At 34.4% G+C, this 21,958-nt stretch overlaps 1 protein-coding gene and 1 long non-coding RNA gene across 3 annotated transcripts in view; one reads left to right on the plus strand and one right to left on the minus strand.

The window, feature by feature from the left end:
• The window catches only part of LOC105215046 (uncharacterized), a 51,574-nt gene that overhangs the window by 19,637 nt on the left and 9,979 nt on the right, over positions 1 to 21,958 (plus strand). The window contains exons 2-12 of one of the 2 annotated variants that reach the window (XM_054231044.1): positions 9,696 to 10,063; positions 10,135 to 10,337; positions 12,217 to 12,261; positions 12,540 to 12,675; positions 14,448 to 14,651; positions 15,630 to 15,878; positions 15,940 to 16,092; positions 16,166 to 16,296; positions 17,834 to 17,917; positions 18,431 to 18,584; positions 21,541 to 21,941. In XM_054231044.1, coding sequence (XP_054087019.1) covers positions 9,932 to 10,063; positions 10,135 to 10,337; positions 12,217 to 12,261; positions 12,540 to 12,675; positions 14,448 to 14,651; positions 15,630 to 15,878; positions 15,940 to 16,092; positions 16,166 to 16,296; positions 17,834 to 17,917; positions 18,431 to 18,584; positions 21,541 to 21,941 — 1,892 coding nt within the window. In that variant the 5' untranslated portion in view covers positions 9,696 to 9,931. The remainder of the gene's footprint in view (positions 1 to 9,695; positions 10,064 to 10,134; positions 10,338 to 12,216; positions 12,262 to 12,539; positions 12,676 to 14,447; positions 14,652 to 15,629; positions 15,879 to 15,939; positions 16,093 to 16,165; positions 16,297 to 17,833; positions 17,918 to 18,430; positions 18,585 to 21,540; positions 21,942 to 21,958) is intronic. The other variant, XM_054231045.1, reaches the window with a different exon arrangement.
• Positions 18,581 to 21,545, minus strand: LOC128921964 (uncharacterized). The gene is made up of 3 exons (XR_008471259.1): positions 20,080 to 21,545; positions 19,525 to 19,829; positions 18,581 to 19,412 (listed from the first exon to the last, which is right to left on the minus strand). It is a non-coding gene; the product is annotated as an uncharacterized LOC128921964 (long non-coding RNA).

The raw sequence follows: 21,958 nt of genomic DNA on the forward strand, positions 1-21,958 counted from the left end.
TTGTGCGTCCCAAGATTCCATATTCGATTGGTATTTACAATAACAATACTATCTTTAAGACGTAAACATGAAATGTCATTAACTAGTTGCTGTTATGCATAATTTGATACAAATTTACTGCTTTTTTCACCATCAAAAATATGTATTTGTACTTGCACTTAAATAGGAACAGACTTTGAAATCTCATATTTACACAGCAACTTAACAATAGTATTTATTGTTACGTTTACGGTTCAATTAAACGACTAGTAGCTGCGATAAAGCCTAAAATGTGTAAAAACCCCATCGAGTTATGATGGCATATGCTACGAAGCAGCGAATAATAAACGCGAATGAATACTGACGAGAAACTATTAAAAACAAGTAAAGAAGGCTAAGTTTGGGTGTAACCGAAAATTTTATACTAGACCAATGTCTAGTCCATTACATCAATATATTGGACATATTGGGGCTAGGGAAGATCTGTACTCAAAGAACCTCTTTACACAACATTTTGTTAAGATATCACATAATTGGACCCATTTATTCTACATAAAGTCCACTAGAATATCGAAGATCATTTGGTATAGAATATTGCTTGACTTATTGACCATATTTTCGCCAGAATTCTATATGATATTCAAAATTATATGATCACTATATTTTCTACGATGTCCCACATATTAACTGATATACGAGGTGTGTTAAAAAATATTTTAAAGTTCGCGGGCTACGTACATTCGATTCTCGTTTTTTGTTATGTTGGTACTTTCGTCTCGAACAAATGTAAACAGTTTCAACTGTATAGCATATGTATTTTGTTTGTGAGAAGCATAGAAGTTGGGCGTGTTTTCCGGTTTCAACGATTTTCTGCTGTCGAAGAAATGTATACATATATGGTATAAATCCCACCAAAGTTTTGAAATTCACATTATATTAGATATGAGCACAGAGACAATTATTATAAGATTAAGATTCCCTCTAAATTTCTTTATGATAAAACATTGGCCACAAGCACTGAGGCCCTGACGTTCGATATCTGGTGTCTTAAAAAGTTATATTTATAGTTATAGTTCCGGAAATATGTATTTTTTTATTAAATTAAATCACTTTTAGTGGTTTTCAACGTATTCTTTGTATGGAAGATAGGTCTGGTTATAATATGATTTCATCCCTTGGTTGATATAGCTTTAGTAGTTTATGAGACACAAAACTAGACTTCGATTTTGAAACAATCGGGAACACTTTAGAATAGCATCCCACGATTTCGCGGATAAAATGTGTATGGTTGGATAGAGGAGATCCTCCAGATTAAGAATAAAATCCCTCCTTTCTATATATTTTGATTCATTTTACAATTTTTTAGATATGGCAAAGCTTCTTTTTCGTCAGCATGCAACCTTTTTGTTATTGTGTCAGTTGATAAAATTGAATAAAAATTAAAATGCTTATTTAAAGAAAATTTCTAAATAATTAATATAAAATAAATATATAGAAAGAAAGTAGTGAAGTGTAAGTGTATAATAACTGCAAAATATAAATGAAAAATTAACTATATAGCGAGAAATTACGTGTTAAAATTAGACAATTTTTAAACTTTAAACGCGAATATCTCGAAAACTATAAGTCTCCTGCGTCTATAATTATATACAGGGTTATCCGGTTATAATGGACTCCACGGGACCATGTCAAATTGTCCATTATAACCGAGTGTCCATCTAATCAGAATATACAATTTTTAACTCAAAAAGTAAATTCAATGTGTTTTTTTATTAAAGCAATAAAGTTTATGAATAAAAATACAAAATTAAGAAAATAATAAGTTTAATTAAGTCTTTTGAAAAAAGTCAGGGATTTTCTTTTGGGTGAATGCCTTATTGGCAAACTCTTTTTGTAGTTTGCTTCCGAGTTTATTGAGCAAATTGATTGCATCTGAACTATTCTCTTTTTGTTGAAAATATAGTATTAGACGGAAGAAAATGTAGTTTAATATTGTGAAGATGAACTTGAGGATGAGCAGGGCAATTATCTACTAATAGCAAAATTTTAGTCTTGGCTTTTATAAGTTCACAATCCAATATTTTTCAGGTTTTTGTTCAAGCAAATGTCAGCTTGGGAAGTTCCTCCTTCAATTTCGCATATTATTGTATATTTTTCATGCAAAGTAAATGCTCGCTTTTTATTTTTTCCGACATTTTTTCTTAAAATTAACAACTCTCAATGAAAAGCCAACGAACGTCACTTTCAGCCCACCGCAGAAGTTGTTTGCCTTCTTTGACTTATTTCCAAAAAAAAAAAAAATTTCTGCTGCAGAGACTGATTGTGTCACTTGATCGAATTCGGGGAAGTAGAAAATTTTGCTTATTGCCAACTGATTGCCAACTTTGTTTTCAAATTTGATTTTGAAAGCTTCGGTTATAATGGACAAAATCCAATTTTATGTTTGAACTTTGACTTGACAAAGAGGTACATAATAACAGAGTTTCCATCTTAAGCGAGTCCATTATAAATGGATTACACTGTATATTCTTAATCTGGAGGATCTCCTCTATCCAACCATACCCACTTTATCCCCGAAATCGTGGGATGCTATACTAAATCCCAGCCAAACAATCTATCGGGCATGTTCAAGAAATCGCTTTGGCATGAAATTGGTGATGAAATCGTAAGAAAGTGTTGTGAATATTACTTTGAGATTGCAATTAAAAATTTTTCGAACATAACGATATGAGGTGTTTTAAAAATCGTTTTAAAATTTTTTTTGACTTATTAAAATCGATGAATAAAAAGTGTGTGAAATTATTCAATCGCTTTTAAAAACTTAAAATGTAAGTATTTAAGGCAATAATTTGGATTTTATGGGAAAACCATAAGAGCCAAGCTCAGGAAAACATTTTTTTGAATTTCATGGGTAAAAACCTGGACCTATCCAAAAACTTTATAAAAGCAGATCGCACTGCCGCTAAGAGTTTGTGGGCAGATCTTGTAAAAATGCTTAACAGCGAATGTCCAAATTTGTGAAATATATACGTCTGTTGAAGGCATCCTAACTTATTCTTCATTTGGGGTTACCATAAATAATCTTGAACTTTCCAGTGATTCTGTGAAAAAATGAAACATTGCCGAACAAAACCAAGATCAACGGAAAAATTATTTAGCCAAACGAGAAAGCTTGGTCACTTTAAATAAAATTAGCCAGAGAATGATAGAAATCGAAGAAACTCTAGTACAAAGATATATCAACTTCAAACCTAATATCGAGTAATATAAAATAATTAGATCTATGTAAGTGCCTTTGTTTATAAAATTTATTTATAAACTTAGATTAGACCAAAAAATCCTTTCAATGTGATTGATTTTATTCAATAAAAAATATGAATTTTAAACTATACACATTAGGTTAATGACAATTTTATCGCGAATAGATCCAGCGTCAATTTGGAGATGACTATTATATTCAGCAACTTCTTCGTTAGAAATATCTTTCACAACATCTACAGTAAAATCGTCAAGGTTATAATGACGAAAAATGTTGTGCAAAGCATATCATACATTTACCTCAGAAAAATTGATATTTGTGCAACATTTTTTTTGTAATTCTCAAAAGAAAATACAATAGCTTAATTCTGAGTATGCAGTTATGTTTATTTATGTTTTATTTCTGTTTGCTGTTTGCCGCAAAATCGACGACAATACCTTGCTCATAGTACAGTTCAGTCGGGTCACTTCATAGAAAATAGGTATATGTGCAAAATTATTTTTTTATTTTTTGACTGTGGCGGTGTCAACATCTCTACTATTGGAATTATAAAAATAACTAACGAAGATGTAAGCAATAATTGAAAAATAATTCCATGTATATCCTGAATATAACAGTCAAAAAACAACTAACTTTAAGTTTAGTTAAAAATGTGAATCGTAACCGAATTTCGTCTTAGGAACAGATCAAGATTGAGATTATGAACAAAGATGTTTTAAAAAATTATGTAAATACTGCTGAAGTAATGTGGCATCGAAAAACCATACGAAACTTTTCGCAACTCAGGACATGAGGAGTTGGTCCAAATTAAAGTAGTATTTGGTCTATTAGTGCCTACAACAAATTTTGAAAGAAGACTTAAATCTTAAATATGAATCCAATGTGTCTAAAACCGCGTTTATAATCTCCACAAAACCGCATGCATCCTTACTTACTAATAGCTAACAAAAAAAATCAAACATGAATAAAATATGCAATGGTTGAATAAAAATTGGGAAAAATAATAGTGCACAAATATTAATTTTCCTGAGGTATAATTTTTACAACTTTTTTTGGAACATATGGCATTGTGGCTTGCAAACATTTAAAGCGGCTTTTAAGAACTCCGTTTACTCTCTCAACGATATTTCTTGATTTAGAGTGATGTAAATTGAATTTATGCTCTGATGTCCCAGCATTTTTTTCTGCCTCACTAATTTCAAAGTTAATCCATTTCGGACACAGCGTTGTTTCCATAACTTTTAGCATCTCATTAAAAATTTTGCACACGGTAGTTATTGCAAGCGCTATGTCGGTGTCTTTTCCGACCGAATGCTGTGGCAAGCTTTATTTCAACATTAACTGACGACGGATGTAACGGGTGATTTTTTTGAGGTTAGGATTTTCATGCATTAGTATTTGACAGATCACGTGGGATTTCAGACATGGTGTCAAAGAGAAAGATGCTCAGTATGCTTTGACATTTCATCATGAATAGACTTACTAACGAGCAACGCTTGCAAATCATTGAATTTTATTACCAAAATCAGTGTTCGGTTCGAAATGTTTTTATCGACAAATTTTGTTCAGCGATGAGGCTCATTTCTGGTTGAATGGCTACGTAAATAAGCAAAATTGCCGCATTTGGGGTGAAGAGCAACCAGAAGCCGTTCAAGAACTGCCCATGCATCCCGAAAAATGCACTGTTTGGTGTGGTTTGTACGCTGGTGGAATCATTGGACCGTATTTTTTCAAAGATGCTGTTGGACGCAACGTTACGGTGAATGGCGATCGCTATCGTTCGATGCTAACAAACTTTTTGTTGCCAAAAATGGAAGAACTGAACTTGGTTGACATGTGGTTTCAACAAGATGGCGCTACATGCCACACAGCTCGCGATTCTATGGCCATTTTGAGGGAAAACTTCGGAGAACAATTCATCTCAAGAAATGGACCCGTAAGTTGGCCACCAAGATCATGCGATTTAACGCCTTTAGACTATTTTTTGTGGGGCTACGTCAAGTCTAAAGTCTACAGAAATAAGCCAGCAACTATTCCAGCTTTGGAAGACAACATTTCCGAAGAAATTCGGGCTATTCCGGCCGAAATGCTCGAAAAAGTTGCCCAAAATTGGACTTTCCGAATGGACCACCTAAGACGCAGCCGTGGTCAACATTTAAATGAAATTATCTTCAAAAAGTAAATGTCATGAACCAATCTAACGTTTCAAATAAAGAACCGATGAGATTTTGCAAATTTTATGCGTTTTTTTTTTTTAAAAAGTTATCAAGCTCTTAAAAAATCACCCTTTACTAGTAGTTGAACACCTTGAATAATACTTTGAAACGCAACTTTATTTATCCTGTAATACCCAACAAAACTATATTGAGACGAAATACATACGTCACTTGCGTTCAAAACTTTATTTTATACGTAATCTGGGCTAGTCATATATGAAATATAAAAATTTGTCAGTACCGTGAATGAAAAGAAATAGCAACAAGTAAGGAAGAGCTAAGTTCGGGTGACACCGAACATTTTACACTCTCGCAATTTGTTTGTTTAATCACATATTCGGCATATACATATGTATTTGGTACAAAGGCCATTGAAAGTTTGAAAACCCTAATATTTAGTATATGGGCGATAGAGGAAGTTACGACCCGATTTCACTCATTTTTGGCACGGAGACATATTATTAGAAGAAACATATTCCCTCTGAATTTCTTCAAAATATCTTGAAGACTTACTTGTATTTCGGTAAAAAAATCGTTAGAAGCACTGAGGACCTCATCAGAGAACGGCATTTGCTGAATGAAAAACATTCGTACACGCTCAACAGCCGAATAATCACACTGTTCGGATCAGCCGATCAAACTTGCCTGAGCTCACATTTTCGTTGTTGATTTTAAATTCACTCGTGTGTGTGCGATTTTTTGTTTCACTCCGAGTTTGTTCGGCTCGTGTTCAATATAATGATTTCGGGCGCTTGCTCATTCGGTTCAACAATCATTGTTTTGAACAAGAACAACACTCAACTCGCAAAAATCAACTCGTATGATTTTACTCATGCGCGCAGCAAGCGGCACTTTTTCTGCACAGATGAAATGTGAGAAGAAGAACAAGACAAGCTACAACAACAAACTGCATAGAAATTGTTACGGAGTCGTAACGCTCACATCGTGTCGTCTTGTCGCTAATTGTTTACTCATAATCGATCAACTCAAATTGAACCGAATGATGCTTTCGTCAACACAGGCTCATTTTATTGAACGCTGACTTTTGTTCAGTGAGTTGAATTGAGTGAGAAATTTTGAACCGAGGACTCAAAATCCAAAGAATGATGTGTACGGCAAATTGAGTTGATTTTTTACTCTGTTTTTTTTCAGTGAGTTGAGTTGAATGAAAAAGTTCGTGTATGAGTAAATCAAGAAAATAGTGATTTTTGCAGTTCTCTGGACCTCATATTCGATATTTATAATCTTGAAAACTTATGGACCGATTTCGGCGATTTTTAGAAGACGATGCCACTCTTTAAATAAAGTATCCTATGGGTAGATAACAAACATCAGTTTGAAGGCGAGTTAAAGTGAGAAGGCGAACCCGTTTCTGCGGTTGTGGGTAGGGTTTGGGACCAACCACATAAAAACGAAGTACCGATGAAAAATCGACGAAAGCTTCGGTTGAGACACCCCCATTTTGATGACGACCCCTGCAAACGTTTTAAGGATAATGATTTAAGGGCATGCACCTGGAATGTCCGGAACCTTTATTGGGCAGGTGCCTCTGCCCAGCTGGTTGATGTCCTCATACGACTAAAGGCTGACATCACCGCCATCCAAGAAGTGCGATGGACGGGTCAAGGACGGAAGAAAGTGGGTCCTTGTGACATCTACTACAGCTTCCATATAAAGAAGCGCAAATTTGGTGTCCTGGCATTCACCCCAGTGGATGAACGTCTAGCCACAATCCGCATAAAAGCGAGGTTCTTCAACATATCGCTTATTTGCGCCCACGCCCCAATGGAAGAGAAGGACGATGTGACTAAAGATACTTTCTATGAGCGCCTAGAACGCTCCTACGAGCGCTGGCTGTCTCCTGATCGCAACTCGCGTAACCAAATCGATGATGTTGTGATAGACGGAAGACATGTCTCCAGTGTTTTAGACGTGCGAACGCTCCGAGGACCAAATATAGACTTGGACCATTATCTGGTTGCAGCGAAGATACGCACCCGCTTCTGTGCAGCAAAGAACGCCCGTCTACAAACACAATGAAGGTTCGTCGAAAAGCTGCAATTACACAGACAGCCAAAAAATACTCTACTCGACTTGTACTCCTGCTCTCTGAGAGCACTCATCAGCATCTCGGTATAAGGGAACTGTGGAATGGCATCTCAAACTCACTGCGTACCAATGCTGCCGAAACAATTGGATTTCGGCAACGAAAAAACGAGCTGGTACGATGAGGATTGCCGGCTCACAGCGGAGAGAAAACAGACTGCCTACCTCGCAACGTTGAAAAAGACCACAACACGTGCGGGATGGGATAGATACCGAGATCTGGAGAGGGAAACGAGACGCATTTTCAGACAAAAAAGAAAGAGGCTGAAATGCGAGAGTACGAAGAACTTGAGAAGCTGGCCGACAGGGGTAATACTCGAAACTTTTACGAAAAGATCCGGCGACTAACTGAAGTTTTCAAGACCGGAGCATCGTCATGTAGAGACCAAGGTGATAATCTGGTAACCGATGTCCAGGGCATACTGGGATTATGGAGGGAACAATTCTCCGATCTGCTGAATGGCAGTAAAAGTACAACACCAGGAGGTGGCGAACCCGATCTCCAGATCCATTATGTTCCATTACCAAACCATGAGGAAATTCGAATAGCAATTACCCGCCTGAAGAACAACAAAGCGGCGGGGCCGATAGATTACCGGCTGAGCTTTTCAAATACGGCGGCGATGAACTGCAACAAAGTTGCTAAGAGAGTATAATAGTTTTGTTCACATAACGGTTGTTTATAACACCTAAAACTAAAAGAGTTAGATATAGAGTATTCGTTTTGCTATATATAGATTTATTAACTTCCGGTTTTGGAGCAGACGACCTTGTTTGCCGTCATTTCCGTCAAAGTTTGCGCTTTTTATGGATACCATCTATGATATATTTTGGGAATATGTTTCCACTTTGTTTCATGGGAATATTATATTTCTATTCTATTTTTATATTCTTCCATGCAGAGTCAGTATGGTCTTAAATTTACACCAATTAGTATGTTAATTAGATAACGAACGCATGTCGCTGGAAATTATTGGCTTTTCATACAGATTTAGTAACGTTTTGTGATTGGTCAGATGTTAAGTCGATCCGACAATTTCCTTCTATCTGCAGGCCTGTAGAAATAACATTGCTTCCAACTGCTTATACTGTCCGTCCATCCGTGCAAGCTGTAACTTGAGTAAAAATTTAGATATCTAGATGAAACTTGGTAGACATATTTCTTGGCACCATAAGAAGGTTAAGTTCTAAAATGGGCGTAATCGGACCATTGTCACGCCCACAAAATGGCAACAACCGAAAACATATAAAGAGCTATAACTAAGCTCTAAATCAAGCTATTGAAGTACAATTTGGTATGAAAGATCGCACTATAAAGGGGCATATGTGGATGAAATCTTTTTGAGGAAATTTCATTATAAAGATAGTACAGAAAAGCTGCACTCAAAATAGTATACAAAATTTTAAATGGGCGTTGTTTCGCCCACTTATGGATCAAAAACCATATCTCCGAGACTACTCGACCAATTTCATTAAAATTCGGTTCATAATATCTTCCTAGCTTCCCAATGATATGCTCTGAAAATAGTTCAAATCGGTTCACAACCACGCCTACTTTCCATATACTAGAACTTTTAAGTCGATCTGAATCGTTTACTTTACAATATATAATATATGAAGTAAGCACTAGTCAAAATATCGAAACATAACTTGGCATATCACTGAATTTATAGTGTGGCATCGCTCTTCTCAAAATCGTCGAAATCGGACCATAAGTTTTCAAGGCTCCATAGATCGATAATGACTAACAAATTTTACCGAAAATATATGTAAGTCGCTCAGATATTTTGAAGAAAGATGGAATATGTTTCTTCTAATAATATGTCTCAGTGTAAAAAATTAGTGAAATCGGATCATAACTTCCCCTAGCTCCCATATACCTAAAATTAGGGTTTTCAAACTTTCAATGGACTTTGTAGCATATATATGCCGAATATGTGAGTCATAATGTCGGTTTTATTAATAAAATTAATTAAATAAATTGCGAGAGTATAAAATGTTCGGTGGGACTCGAATTTAGCCCTTCCTTACTTGTACATATGTATTTTTATATATTAGATACAAATAATAGTATTTTTGCTCGCGTCTCAAACGGAGTAATGGAAATAATATACAATATTTGTATTTTATTACAGGAGTGGTTCATCCATCATCGTAAGAGGCCTTATGTACAAAGATTGTTTACTCTTATGCGCTGCAGAAGAAATACATATGTAACTGCCAATTATTGTAGCTTCACCTCAAAACTGTTTGGCCGTAGAACAACATATGTACTGTATGTGTAATGCTTTCATAAGCATTTTCATTCGTCCAAATTGCCGTTTAATAATTAAATTTAATATTGTTATGTTGAACTTGCATTCATGTCACAATGAAATTGAGTGTGAGTGCGTATCGCGCGCACGCATCAGCACACAAAAAAATCCTTTCGAGCGGCTACCATTCGCAACTCAACTACGGCAGCACAGGTGCGGCAATTTCTTCTTCTGCTGTCTTGCAAATGGTATGCCAGTATACGTACCAAATCAATTTTCATTGCATGTATTTAACAGTCATTTTTACTGTTTCTTACAGACGGACCCGGCCGAACACGCAATGTCATTCAAAGATCGCCATGGAATCGAATGCAATAGTGACACAGATATCGTTAGCCCATCCGGTACGAGTAGCTCCGGCCAGGAACGAACTGGCACTATAAGAAAAACGCAACTACGTGGGAGCGACAATGATAATGATAGTAATACACATTATTCCGACATTAAAAGCCCCGTATCAAAGTAAGTAAATGCAAGTATGGCTGTATTCTTATTATTAATATTAAATGTAGGTGAAAAGAAAATATAACAAGTAAGGAAGGGCTAAGTTCGGGTGTAACCGAACATTTTATACTCTCGCAATTTATTTATTTAACTTTATTTATATTATATAATACACAATTTGACCCACATATTCGTCATATATATTATATAAAGTCCATTGAAAGTTGAAAACCCTAATATTAGGTTAGAAGCACCGAGGTCTTCATGTTCGATATATGGGGCCTTGAAAACATATGGTCCGATTTTGGCGATTTTTAGAATGGGACTGCCACACTATAAACGTAGTATTTGTGCAAAGTTCTGCACCGATATCTTCACTAGTGCTTACTTTATATATTGTAAAGTAAGCGATTCAGATAGTCTTCAAAGTTCTGGTATATAGGAAGTAGGCGTGGTTGTGAAGTGATTTGGCCTATTTTCACAACATATCATTGGGATGTAAGGAAACTATTACAAACCAAGTTTCATTGTAAAAAAATCTGTGTGCAGCTTCCATCTGCCATTTCTTATGTGAAATTTAGTGTTTCTGACGTTTTTCGTTAGTGAGTTAACCCACTTTTAGTAATTTCCTACCTAACTTTTGTATTCATTTTTGGACTGTATTAGGAAGTGGCTACAAAAAAACGACTGCAGAAAGTTTGGTTCATATAGCTCCATTGGTTTGCGAGATATATACAAAAAACTTAGTAGGGGGCGGGGCCACTCCCACTTCCCCAAAAAAAGTACATGCAAATATGCCTCTTAATAGTACGATCCTTCATACCAAATTTTATTTCCATAGCTTTATTTGTAGCTTAGTTATGGCACTTTATGTGTTTTCGGTTTTTGCCATTTTGTGAGCGTGGCAGTGGTCCGATTTTGTTCATTTTCGAAAGCAACCTTCCTATGGTGCCAAGAAATAAGTGTGCCAAGTTTCATCAAGATATCTTAATTTTTACTCACTAACTAAAACGTCAGAAACACTATATATTATAGAAAAAATGGAAGAAGAATTTTTGGCTGATTTTTTATAAAGGGAAAATAGGCGTGGCCTCTCCCACTTATGGTTAAAAACCATATCTAAAAAACTACTCGACCCATTTCAATGAAATTCAGAACATAATACTTTCTGGATACTCTGATGACACGATGATGAAGATAGCGGAATAAAACTTTACACAAATATTGTACATCAACTGTGGCTTCACTTATGGAAGAAATGTCGAAATCGAACTATAACTTTTCAAAGTCTCGAATATCGAACATAAAGAACTCAGTGCCTAAGAGTAATTTTTCACCGAAAATATCGGTAAACTATTTCTGATATTTTTATTTAATTCAAAGGAAATTTTTATTCTTAAAATCGGGTCATAACTTCCCCTAGCCCCTAGCATATACCTAGTTATAGGTTTTTCAAAAATATGGAGGAATTTATTCCACATTTATCGGTTAGTATGTGAGATATCTTAGCAAAATTAAGCGAGCTTATAGCCTTGGATATAGTGTAGCTTGGTGGGGAAAATGAGTTTAGGAATTACCTCACCCTCATATACTAAATATGATGATTTTCATTATTCTATTGGAATGTATGGGTCAAATTGTGTGTTATCCTAATAAAATTACATCAATAAATTCCGACAGTATAAAATGTTCGGTTGCACCCGAACCGTTCCTTACAAGTGTTTACGAATTATTTTTTTTTTTTTTAATTGCTGCCCCTATCGGTCTACTTTTGGAGCAACCTTATTGAAAAACTCTACATATATTTAAACATATGAGATTTTGCTATAAACAGATTAAAAATAAATGGTTACGAAATTAAACAAACATTATATACATTTATGTATTATTTTTCCAGGAAAACAGATATCAGCGAAAAACCGTCGGACCTAGATGCTGATTGGTAATGTTTTTTTTAAATTACATATGCAAATGGCATGATATAGGTATTTTGAGTATATTCTTGATTGTCAATTTAGAACTAATAAATTACAAAATCATGTGCTCATATTTTTTGTCAGCATATCTTTTCACTATATAAGCATTGAGCTGCCACAACATTGGTTTTTAGATTAGAGCTTTTAATTTTGAATTTGACTTAGGTCTTTATGTATTCGTAGCAGTGACTTTTTTATTTATAAATCTAAAACACTACAGAATTATATTTAAAAAAAAAAATAGGAACCGCTCCAATCAACGATGGATGAAGCTCAGAACAACTGTCCAAATATCCTCAGCGATACAGAAAAAGCCACCGTTAAAGCGCGAGGACTCTTTTTTAAAGCGTTTCTCTACGCGTCAAATTCCAGAAACTCAGGTAAAAAAATAATTATAATATTACATAATTTGCATCATCGAGATAAGGATTGCATTTACATAAGTACATATAACTTTAATAAAATTCTTCACATCTCAAGATGCTTTGTTAGTAAAAAAAAAATAAGTATAATCTTTCGCTAGGTTGTTAAACATAGAAAGTGTAAGAATCTTAAAAACTTCTTATAACTTTCATATATATATTAGTAAAGTGTTCCAAAGTCTTAAAAGTGATTGACTGCAAACATCGATGTGGGTGCGGTTAAAAAAATGTGTACCGGATCAAGAATAGGGATGCAAACATCGTGAAATGAAACATCGATGGTTCGATGTTTCTTCAAAACCCATCGAAATCAAAAACATCGGCCATTAAAACATCGATACATCGAAACATCGATGTATTTTTGAACTTTTTTAACTTATTTTAAATTTAGTGTGAAAAGCTAAGGGATACAGAAGCAGAAGAATAAATAAATGAAATGTAGTACGTCTTAAGTTGATACATTTTATTTCACTGTTAAAGTTTTTTCTCAATAAGTAACAGAATTTCAAAACAACGACAAGGAAATTTTTTTCACTATCATTTCTTTTCGATTTTACTTCTGTGTGATAGTTGCCCTGGGTTTAGAAAACGGTCGTTTACTCGGCACTGAAGTGGCCAAAATGTGTAAATATTAATAAGCCTATTTATACAACTCCGGAAACACAGTATTCATATCAACCCAAACTCTATTGGCTTCTGATTGGTAGGGGTAACAGCCGAGATACATTTTCTCTTCAACCTTCCGTCCCTGTAATTGTAGATAAATTTGACAGCTTACATTTCACCTTTTGGTGGACCAAATGTTTATTCTGGTTCCAAATATCAAACGTGTATTCTGTTTCACAATCATCCGAAAATTCCGTTGTATCAGCGCGATTCTTCGATTTTTTTATGAAACATAAAAAAAGTATTTATTTTAGCCATAGCATCTTTAAAGTGTAATAACGCAGTAGTCTGCGCCAGAATTAAATTGTATAAATAAATCATAAAAGTAACCGCAGTATTGTCCAAGCGCACATTCCCTTAACGAATTCTCCGTATTTTACAAAAATCGAATTCCAATGTAATAAAGCGTATCCAAATAGAGTGTTTCGGGTTAATACCCGAAAACGTGTGAAGGTCAGAAGTAAAATTTTTATATTAAACATCGTTGAAAGTGACATCAATGCATCGATGTTTTTAGATTCGAGACATTTTTGACGAAAACATCGATGTTTCAAAAACATCGATACATCGTTTGCATCCCTAATCAAGAACCAGTTTATGAGTATCTCTGAACCGCGGTTCAGTTCAAATGGTTCAGGTTTTATTCTAATATTTATCAGAACTTTGCTGCATTAATTACAAAATAAGTATTTACCGAATTTTAAACAAATTTCTAGTAGATGACGATACGGGCGGTAAAAAACGTTCCGCCAACGCTTTTATTTAGGGAAGGCAGATAGGCTTTTCGATATATGGAGTTTTCAAAAGTTATAGTCCGATTCCGACCATTTTTAGACGAGCGGTGACATATTTGATATAGCTTTAAAAGTTTGCGAGATATGAACAACTAATTATTCGGGGACCATGGATACTTAAAAAATTTAACAATATTTCATCTGTGTTTCCGGGAAAAAGAAGGTTTAAAATATATATTCATATGAAATTCATAGTATATATTCATTATATAGTATATATGTATTGAATATATATAGTATATATTAAAATTATGGTACATTTAATTTCAGGAAACGGTCGAAGACACTGGATCAGAGAGCGCCTTTGGAGAATCTAACAAAAGTACAAAACGTCGGCGTCGATTTTTACAAAAGCGGCGTTCTGTTGTTAATCCAGATGAAAATTTTTATTTCTATTGGTTAATGATACTAACTGTTTCCGTTTTATATAACTTATGGGCCCTTATTGTGCGGCAAAGCTTTCCTGAATTACAGGTAATATGAAATGAAAAACTTCAACATGCGCATGAAAAACATGTTTATAAACTTTGTAGGTATATTATATTAGAATTCACCAAAGGGTATATAGGGTATTATCAGATGTTACGGGTACGAGGGCTGCTATATATATTTCTGGCCTAGGCAAGACTAAGTGTTGCCAGGTGCAATCTGACATTTCCATTGGAAAGTTGGACATTTTTTAGCATAACATCACTCAGAACACTTTGTCATTTAATCGTGAATTGTTTTATTTACAGGGAATTAAAAAATTTATGTCGTCCAAAAAATGGAATTAACTGGTGAACATTTTCTTGCGATCATTTTTCACATCTTTCGAAGTGGATTATCGCGACAAGAGTGCATCGATGAACTAAAATCTTTGTATGGCTATGAAGCACCATCCTATAGCACTGTGAAAAACTGGTACAACGAATTCAATCGTGGCCATCGCTCGCTCAAAGACGAATTCCGTGAAGGTCGTCCAAAAACAGCCGTTGTGCCAGAAAACATCGATGCCGTACGTGAACTGATAATGCAAGACCGTCATGTAACATACCTACAGATAGAGGCATGTCTATACATTTCTCCCACCAGCATACATTCGATATTGCATGAACACCTGGCCGTAAAAAAGGATTGTTCTCGTTGGATCCCGCACAATTTGACAATCGCTCAAAACAAAGGCTCAAAAAAAGTGCTTCGAAAATTGGTTTGAGCGCATGCAAAAGTGTATAAATCTTGATGGAGAATATTTTGAAAAACAATAAAACCATTTTCGTTGATAAATATTCCTATTTTCATTATTAGGCCAGAAATATATATAGCAGCCCTCGTATTACAGTACATATATGGAAACTGAAAACGTTTTTTAATAAGCGCAATGTATCACAATATAAGAAAGTTTCTTTATTATGTTTAGTCGTAAATTTGTTTATTCTGAAATAATTATAGGATTTGCATTTTTATTTCCAGCAAGCTGTTCCTATTTTTTGGTTCGTTTGTGATGCGCTCACGGATATTGTTTTCGTTTTCGACATTATTGTCCAGCTGCGCACGGGATACCTCGAACAAGGACTGATGGTTTATGATGACAAAAAATTGGCACTTCATTATATTCACTCTCGAGATTTCGTCTTAGATATGGTATCGTTGATTCCTTTGGATTTAATACAACTAAAAATAGGCGCAAATCCTCTTTTACGATTTTCTAGATTTTTCAAGGTATGTGTGTCTAATATGTACTGCATTATTTTATTAGTCTTAATTCCTTTATCTCTTTTAGGTGTATCGATGTGTGAAATTCTATTATATTGTTGAAAGTAGGACTGTTTGGCCAAACTTATGGCGCGTAATAAATTTAATACATATTCTATTAATTTTGGCGCATTGGTTCGGATGTTTTTATTATCTACTATCGGAAGCTGAAGGATTTCAGGTTGGTAATAAACGAGTTTATTAAAACGGAAATGATTTCTAATACTAATGATTATCGTATTTTATCAACAAAGGGAGACTGGGTATATCCTTATAGGCCAGGCGATTACGCGACGTTGACGAGAAAGTATTTAGGCAGCCTATACTGGTCTACTCTTACTTTAACTACAATTGGAGACTTACCAACGCCCGAAACAAATGCAGAGTAAGTCTTTATTTAGTTTAAAGGACTGCAAAATATTGGCTATATGTAGTATGTCTCAATTCGATTTCGTGAAATCTCGAGACAACATTTTATTCTCGACAAAGGGAAATCTCCAATGATCTTTATTTGTTTGCAATAACTTCATATATCCGTTTAATCCTTGAAAAGGTCTATGTTATTTAGCGAATTCTCATTTCAAGCAATTGTAATTGCTACAATTAATGGTTCTTTATCGTCGTATTACTTTCTTCTACATAAACTTCCCATGCAGGTCAACTCCATTCGTTTTAAAATATGTTAAGATCCGGAGAATATGGTGGCCAAGTCATGATATTAACGTTTTGACTCGAAACAAATGACCGATAATTTTCTGATCAATAAAAATTAAATCAATTGTTCATTATTATTACGCACTTATGATTGCGGCTTAAACACACTTCTTCTTTGCGTAAATCATGAAAATAGTATTGAAAGCCATTGGGTCCCTCCAAATTAAAACGCTTTTCATTAGTAAAACTCCAAAGCATGTACTCTTCCGTAAATTGAAGCCCTTTCTCTTTCTATATGGATTTTTCTTTCTTTATACGCTAAAGATGTTTTCCATTTCTGATTGTACGCGAAACGGTTGAAAAGTTGGTGTTTACTCCGGTAAGACGTCTATTTTTAGGCGTTTCAATAGGCTCAAAGCGTTAGGTATTCCTTTTTTTCAAATATTGCTAAAAAACAATTGATTTCTTAATAATAAGCTTTTTTATTAATGAAAATAATTGCACCGTTTTACAAAGACAAAGAAAACGTTAAGTAGGTCTAATTCAATAGATAACTGAAAGCGCATGTGGATTCATCGAAGTTTCTAAAGGTTTCGAATGCACAGTTATCCTTGCACAAGCCAAGCAACTATGAGCAGTTTTTTATCGAACTTGGTTTGAACTTTCATAAGAAAAAGGTTTGGCTCAACTAAAACATACATATTAGTAAATACGAGTATAACAGTTTTTTTTAAGGAAAAATTCGCTACGTCTAACCTATGTATGCAGTGTAGTTTGGATTCACATTTTTCACGAGTAGTATGCGAAAAATATTTAAACAATACCCGTAAAATTAAATATCGATTTCTAAAAATTTTAAATAAGATTTGCACAATAATATTGATTTTATCAGAAAACAACCTAGCACTATTGTTCGACCATTCGTCTTTAGTGCTTTCATCAATAATATCAATTTTAAATATTTCAACTAATAAAAATTTTTGTTTTAAGTGATATCTGAATGCAAATATATTTTAGAGGTCTTAAAATGAAAAAACTTGTTTATGAAAAAACTAAGTTTGAAATCAAATCAAATATCAGGGCAATATTTCCCATATTTCGCCAATTGACAATCAATTGAACTATATAATTTTCTCTTTTTGACCTTGTTTCAAATACATAAATTAAACAATTAATAAATTTAAGGCTTATACACATTAATTTATTATTGTTTAATAAATATTATTGAATTTATTTTAAAAATATATTTTTATTTTTTCTATCGAAAGACCAAATTTCTCAGTGGACGGCCCAAGATCTATACCAAGACGTGGTATACGATCTAGATTACTGCAATTCGGTTCGAATTATGGGTATGATTTACCTTCTATTCTAAATATATTCTCATATTATACATTTGATTATACATATTTATGCATATTATACATTCACATGAATGTATGTATGTACAATAGTTGAACTTATAGCTCAATCGCTTACTATATATATTTTAGGGCTTTTTATTTAAACTATTAAACTTCACCTTAAATCGATTTCTACTCATAATCTTCAATGACTGTACAATTACTTAAAGCCTCAGCGTAGTAAGCGATTGAGTCTTAAATGCAGTATATATCAATGATGTTGGGGCTGTCCACGCGTGATTTTTAGGGATTATTAATTTTTTTAATTTATTATTTTGCTAACCTCTCAAAAATATATGAAAATGCCATCAAAGTTTTCGAAAATTATGACAGCCTTCAACACCTATTGATATTAAGTAGATACGAGTATTCATTAATTTGTATGTCATGTTTCGAAAACTTTGATGTTATATGGCTTGTTCTAATGCCTTGTCTGCCTTTATTGTTTTTTGTATTTTATAGGTACATTTTTACAATTGTCAGCTATCTTATTGGAGTTTTCATTTTTGCAACCATTGTCGGTCAAGTTGGAAATGTGATAACAAATCGTAATGCAAACCGCCTGGAATTCGAACGCTTGCTAGATGGAGCCAAGACTTACATGCGTCATCATAAGGTTGGTAAATCTAATATATTTAAATTAGTATGTAACGAAGCATATTTAAACAGGTCACGAAATGGTCAGTAAAGGTTAAGTTCTGTTGTTACCGTACATTTTAAACCCTTATATTTTGTAGGGCTCAAAATCTATCTAACTAACACAAACCACTGCACTCTTTAAATTAGTAGGAAGATATATCTAATCGGATTGTACTGTCTCGTACTATGGTTTTAGCTGTCTTCGTGTAATTTACTTAAAAAGCGGTTCGGCAATCAGCCTATTTTCGAGAGTTTTGATGATACACACAACCATTACCGTACGCTCGCTCGATGTCCAGAAAGACATATATTTTGTTCTTTATGAATTTCTGGGTTTCAGGGCCACCTCTGTATTAATTTTGATTCATATGCAGAGGTTTCAGGTTCAGTGCCTTTGTTCTTAAAGGTTTTGGCCAATGAATAGTTCTTCTTCCCCATCTTGGATATGAAAATTACTCTCGAGGTCCTCCAAGAAAGTGGAATGTAAGCCAGTACGATTCTCTCTATCATAAGGTTTACTAGACACCGTAGTAGGGAAAGCCTACAATGTTGTAATAACACTGTGAAGATTCAACCTGCCGCGTACGGCCTTGAGTTTCCTAATAGTTCCTATGGGCTAGTTGACCGTAGGTACTGTGAACATCGACATCGCGACCGCACAGTCGGAGTGGTGCGGGTTATATAAACCAGGAGTAATGGTTGAACTTTCCGTTTGTTTCCATCTGCACTAATTGTATAGAACCCGTCCTAAAGTTTGATTGTCCTAAACTAGGTTTTGATTAGCCCTACAGTCACATAGTTCGTACTGGAAAGATTAATCGGAAATTCATTTCTTAGAGTGTTATCTATGCCTAGCTCTAGTTATAAAGGTTAGTTATATTTATATATATTTTACCAATAATGAATTTTAGACTTACCTATTGCGTTGATGTCCAGATTATCTGATGTGAACCTGTTGCGATTATCGCTGATGTCGTTATCTCATGATGCAGGTTTTATGTGAGCCTGAAATTTGGAGTCCATCATACAATTGAAGGATTAGATTCCAATTCAATCTCCACCTCTGCTCTTTTTAATCCTTGAGAGGCAGTAAAGCTATCCGAATACCTTCGCATCCAAACTTTTCGTCTATGTCGGGATTTGCCTCCATCTTTAGGAGTTTGGCTGCTGCTACTCTTTCCCGGCTGATCTTGAAAACTGACCTTTTATGTATTTTGACACTCTAGAGCAAAAATAATATTAAATTTATTATTTCAACTAGCAGACCCAGCCACACGTTTTTGTGGTATACTTTAAATTAGTAAATCTTTCAATGCATAGAAAAAATTCTTACGCATAAAGACGAAAACGTTATAGCCGACACATTTTAAAATGATTGATAGACATTATTGTAGATCTGTGTTAAGCGTAAATCATCATAATTTGTAAAACTTTGATTTTTTAATCGTATATTGGAAAAAGTAACAAATTACCTTCTTCACAGCCAGTCTTGTTCTTTTGCAAAGTTTGATGTTGATTTATGTTACGCAGCATGATGAAAACTCACACTACTTTTAATTGCAAGTGAGTGGGGATAGTCCAGCAATTTTAAATAGTCGGTGGGATAATTTAATATGTCATCCTGGTTTGTAGCTGTGTCAACTCTCCTTTAACGAAATTCTAAATCCTTGTTTTTTTACCACCAATATAGGTCATCCAATCAGCCATTTCTGTTTATTATATTATGGTTTCATGTCAGGAAAAACACGATGATAAGCTCCTCTTTCGAGGCCATCAAGTGACAGAAACCCGTTAAAAATGTTATTAATCCATCCAGGTGTCAACTGCGTTGCTACCATTTTCAACTATTTCTACAATCACAGTATGATATTATTGGAAAAACAATCGTATGTTATTTGTTAAGTGGAGATTCTTTATGTGTCGCCACAAATTAGATGACTTTAGGAATGTGATTAGTTCGTCAGCAACAGTTGATCCAGGAATAGTCTGGCGAAAATCACATGCCAACAGAATCATGGCTTTACCAAAAATATTTTCGTTGTCGCGAAAATCTTTTAAAGTCCTGTGCAGTACCTCCAGCGACTTGAATATCTGGAAAATCTTCTTTATAGCTCTTTTTTTTGGCCATTTTGCAGACTGGTGTTTCGTTCATTTGCAATTTAGGAGTAATTTCAAGGCCGATTTGCCGTTATAACTGGGCGTTGAAAATGAGAGAAATCGGTTCAGGAATTACCTCAACCCTCATGTACTATATGTGCTGATATTCGTTAATTTATTGGACTTTATTTCAAATTGTGTGTAATAAAATTACATCAATAAATTGCGAGAGTATAAAATGTTCGGTTGCCTTTCCCTACTTGTTACAAATTGTTTTGGGCTATCGACACAGCCTTATACAATTGAACAATGATAAAAATATTTTAACAAAGCAACAATGACAACTATCAAAATATTATTATTTTTTGTTTTGTCTTGTTTTTTTTTATAATTTTGTTGTAAATTCAAATAAAATCATCTTCTTGTTATCTTCCTCACAATTTTTCGATATATACTTACTTTCTAATCCTTCCCCGGCCTTCCATAAATATTTCAAAACTAAAATTAGCCGGATCGGTTTGGCCCTTCTTGACTTTTTTCGAGACTAACGACACAAATTTTTTGTATGGGTGATTAGAAAATTGTGGATTTAAGACTTTTTCAGGCAATTTTTCTAGTTTTCCTTCGTAAGAACCATCCCGGTACCTCTAAAAACATTCTAAACAGAGAATTTGCGAAATCGGTTCAGCGGTTCTCGAGTTATACGCTTAGCAACACATTTAGCGATTCATTTTTATATTATAGAGATAATGATAATTTTTCTGTCTTAAGATTTTTGTAGTTATCAGAATAGGCCTTACTATAAATTGATAATAATTATGATTATAATAATTTAGGTTCCAGGGGGAATGAAAAGACGTGTACTCCGGTGGTACGACTACAGTTGGTCTAGAGGACGTATACAAGGAGGAGGTGATATTAACACAGCATTGGGCTTATTACCAGACAAGCTGAAAACAGAACTAGCGTTACATGTTAACTTGAGTGTCTTAAAAAAAGTCACTATATTTCAAGAGTGTCAACCAGAATTTTTACACGATTTGGTGTTGAAAATGAAAGCATATATATTTACACCAGGTGACTCAATTTGCCGTAAAGGTGAGGTAGCCAGAGAAATGTTCATAATAGCTGATGGCATACTCGAAGTGCTCAGTGAAACCGGTAAAGTGCTTACAACCATGAAGGCTGGCGACTTTTTTGGTGAAATCGGAATTCTAAACCTGGATGGCCTTAATAAGTTTGTGATATATTAAA

Source organism: Zeugodacus cucurbitae, chromosome 5 (genome assembly GCF_028554725.1).
Source record: "Zeugodacus cucurbitae isolate PBARC_wt_2022May chromosome 5, idZeuCucr1.2, whole genome shotgun sequence".
NCBI classification, from domain to species: domain Eukaryota; kingdom Metazoa; phylum Arthropoda; class Insecta; order Diptera; family Tephritidae; genus Zeugodacus; species Zeugodacus cucurbitae.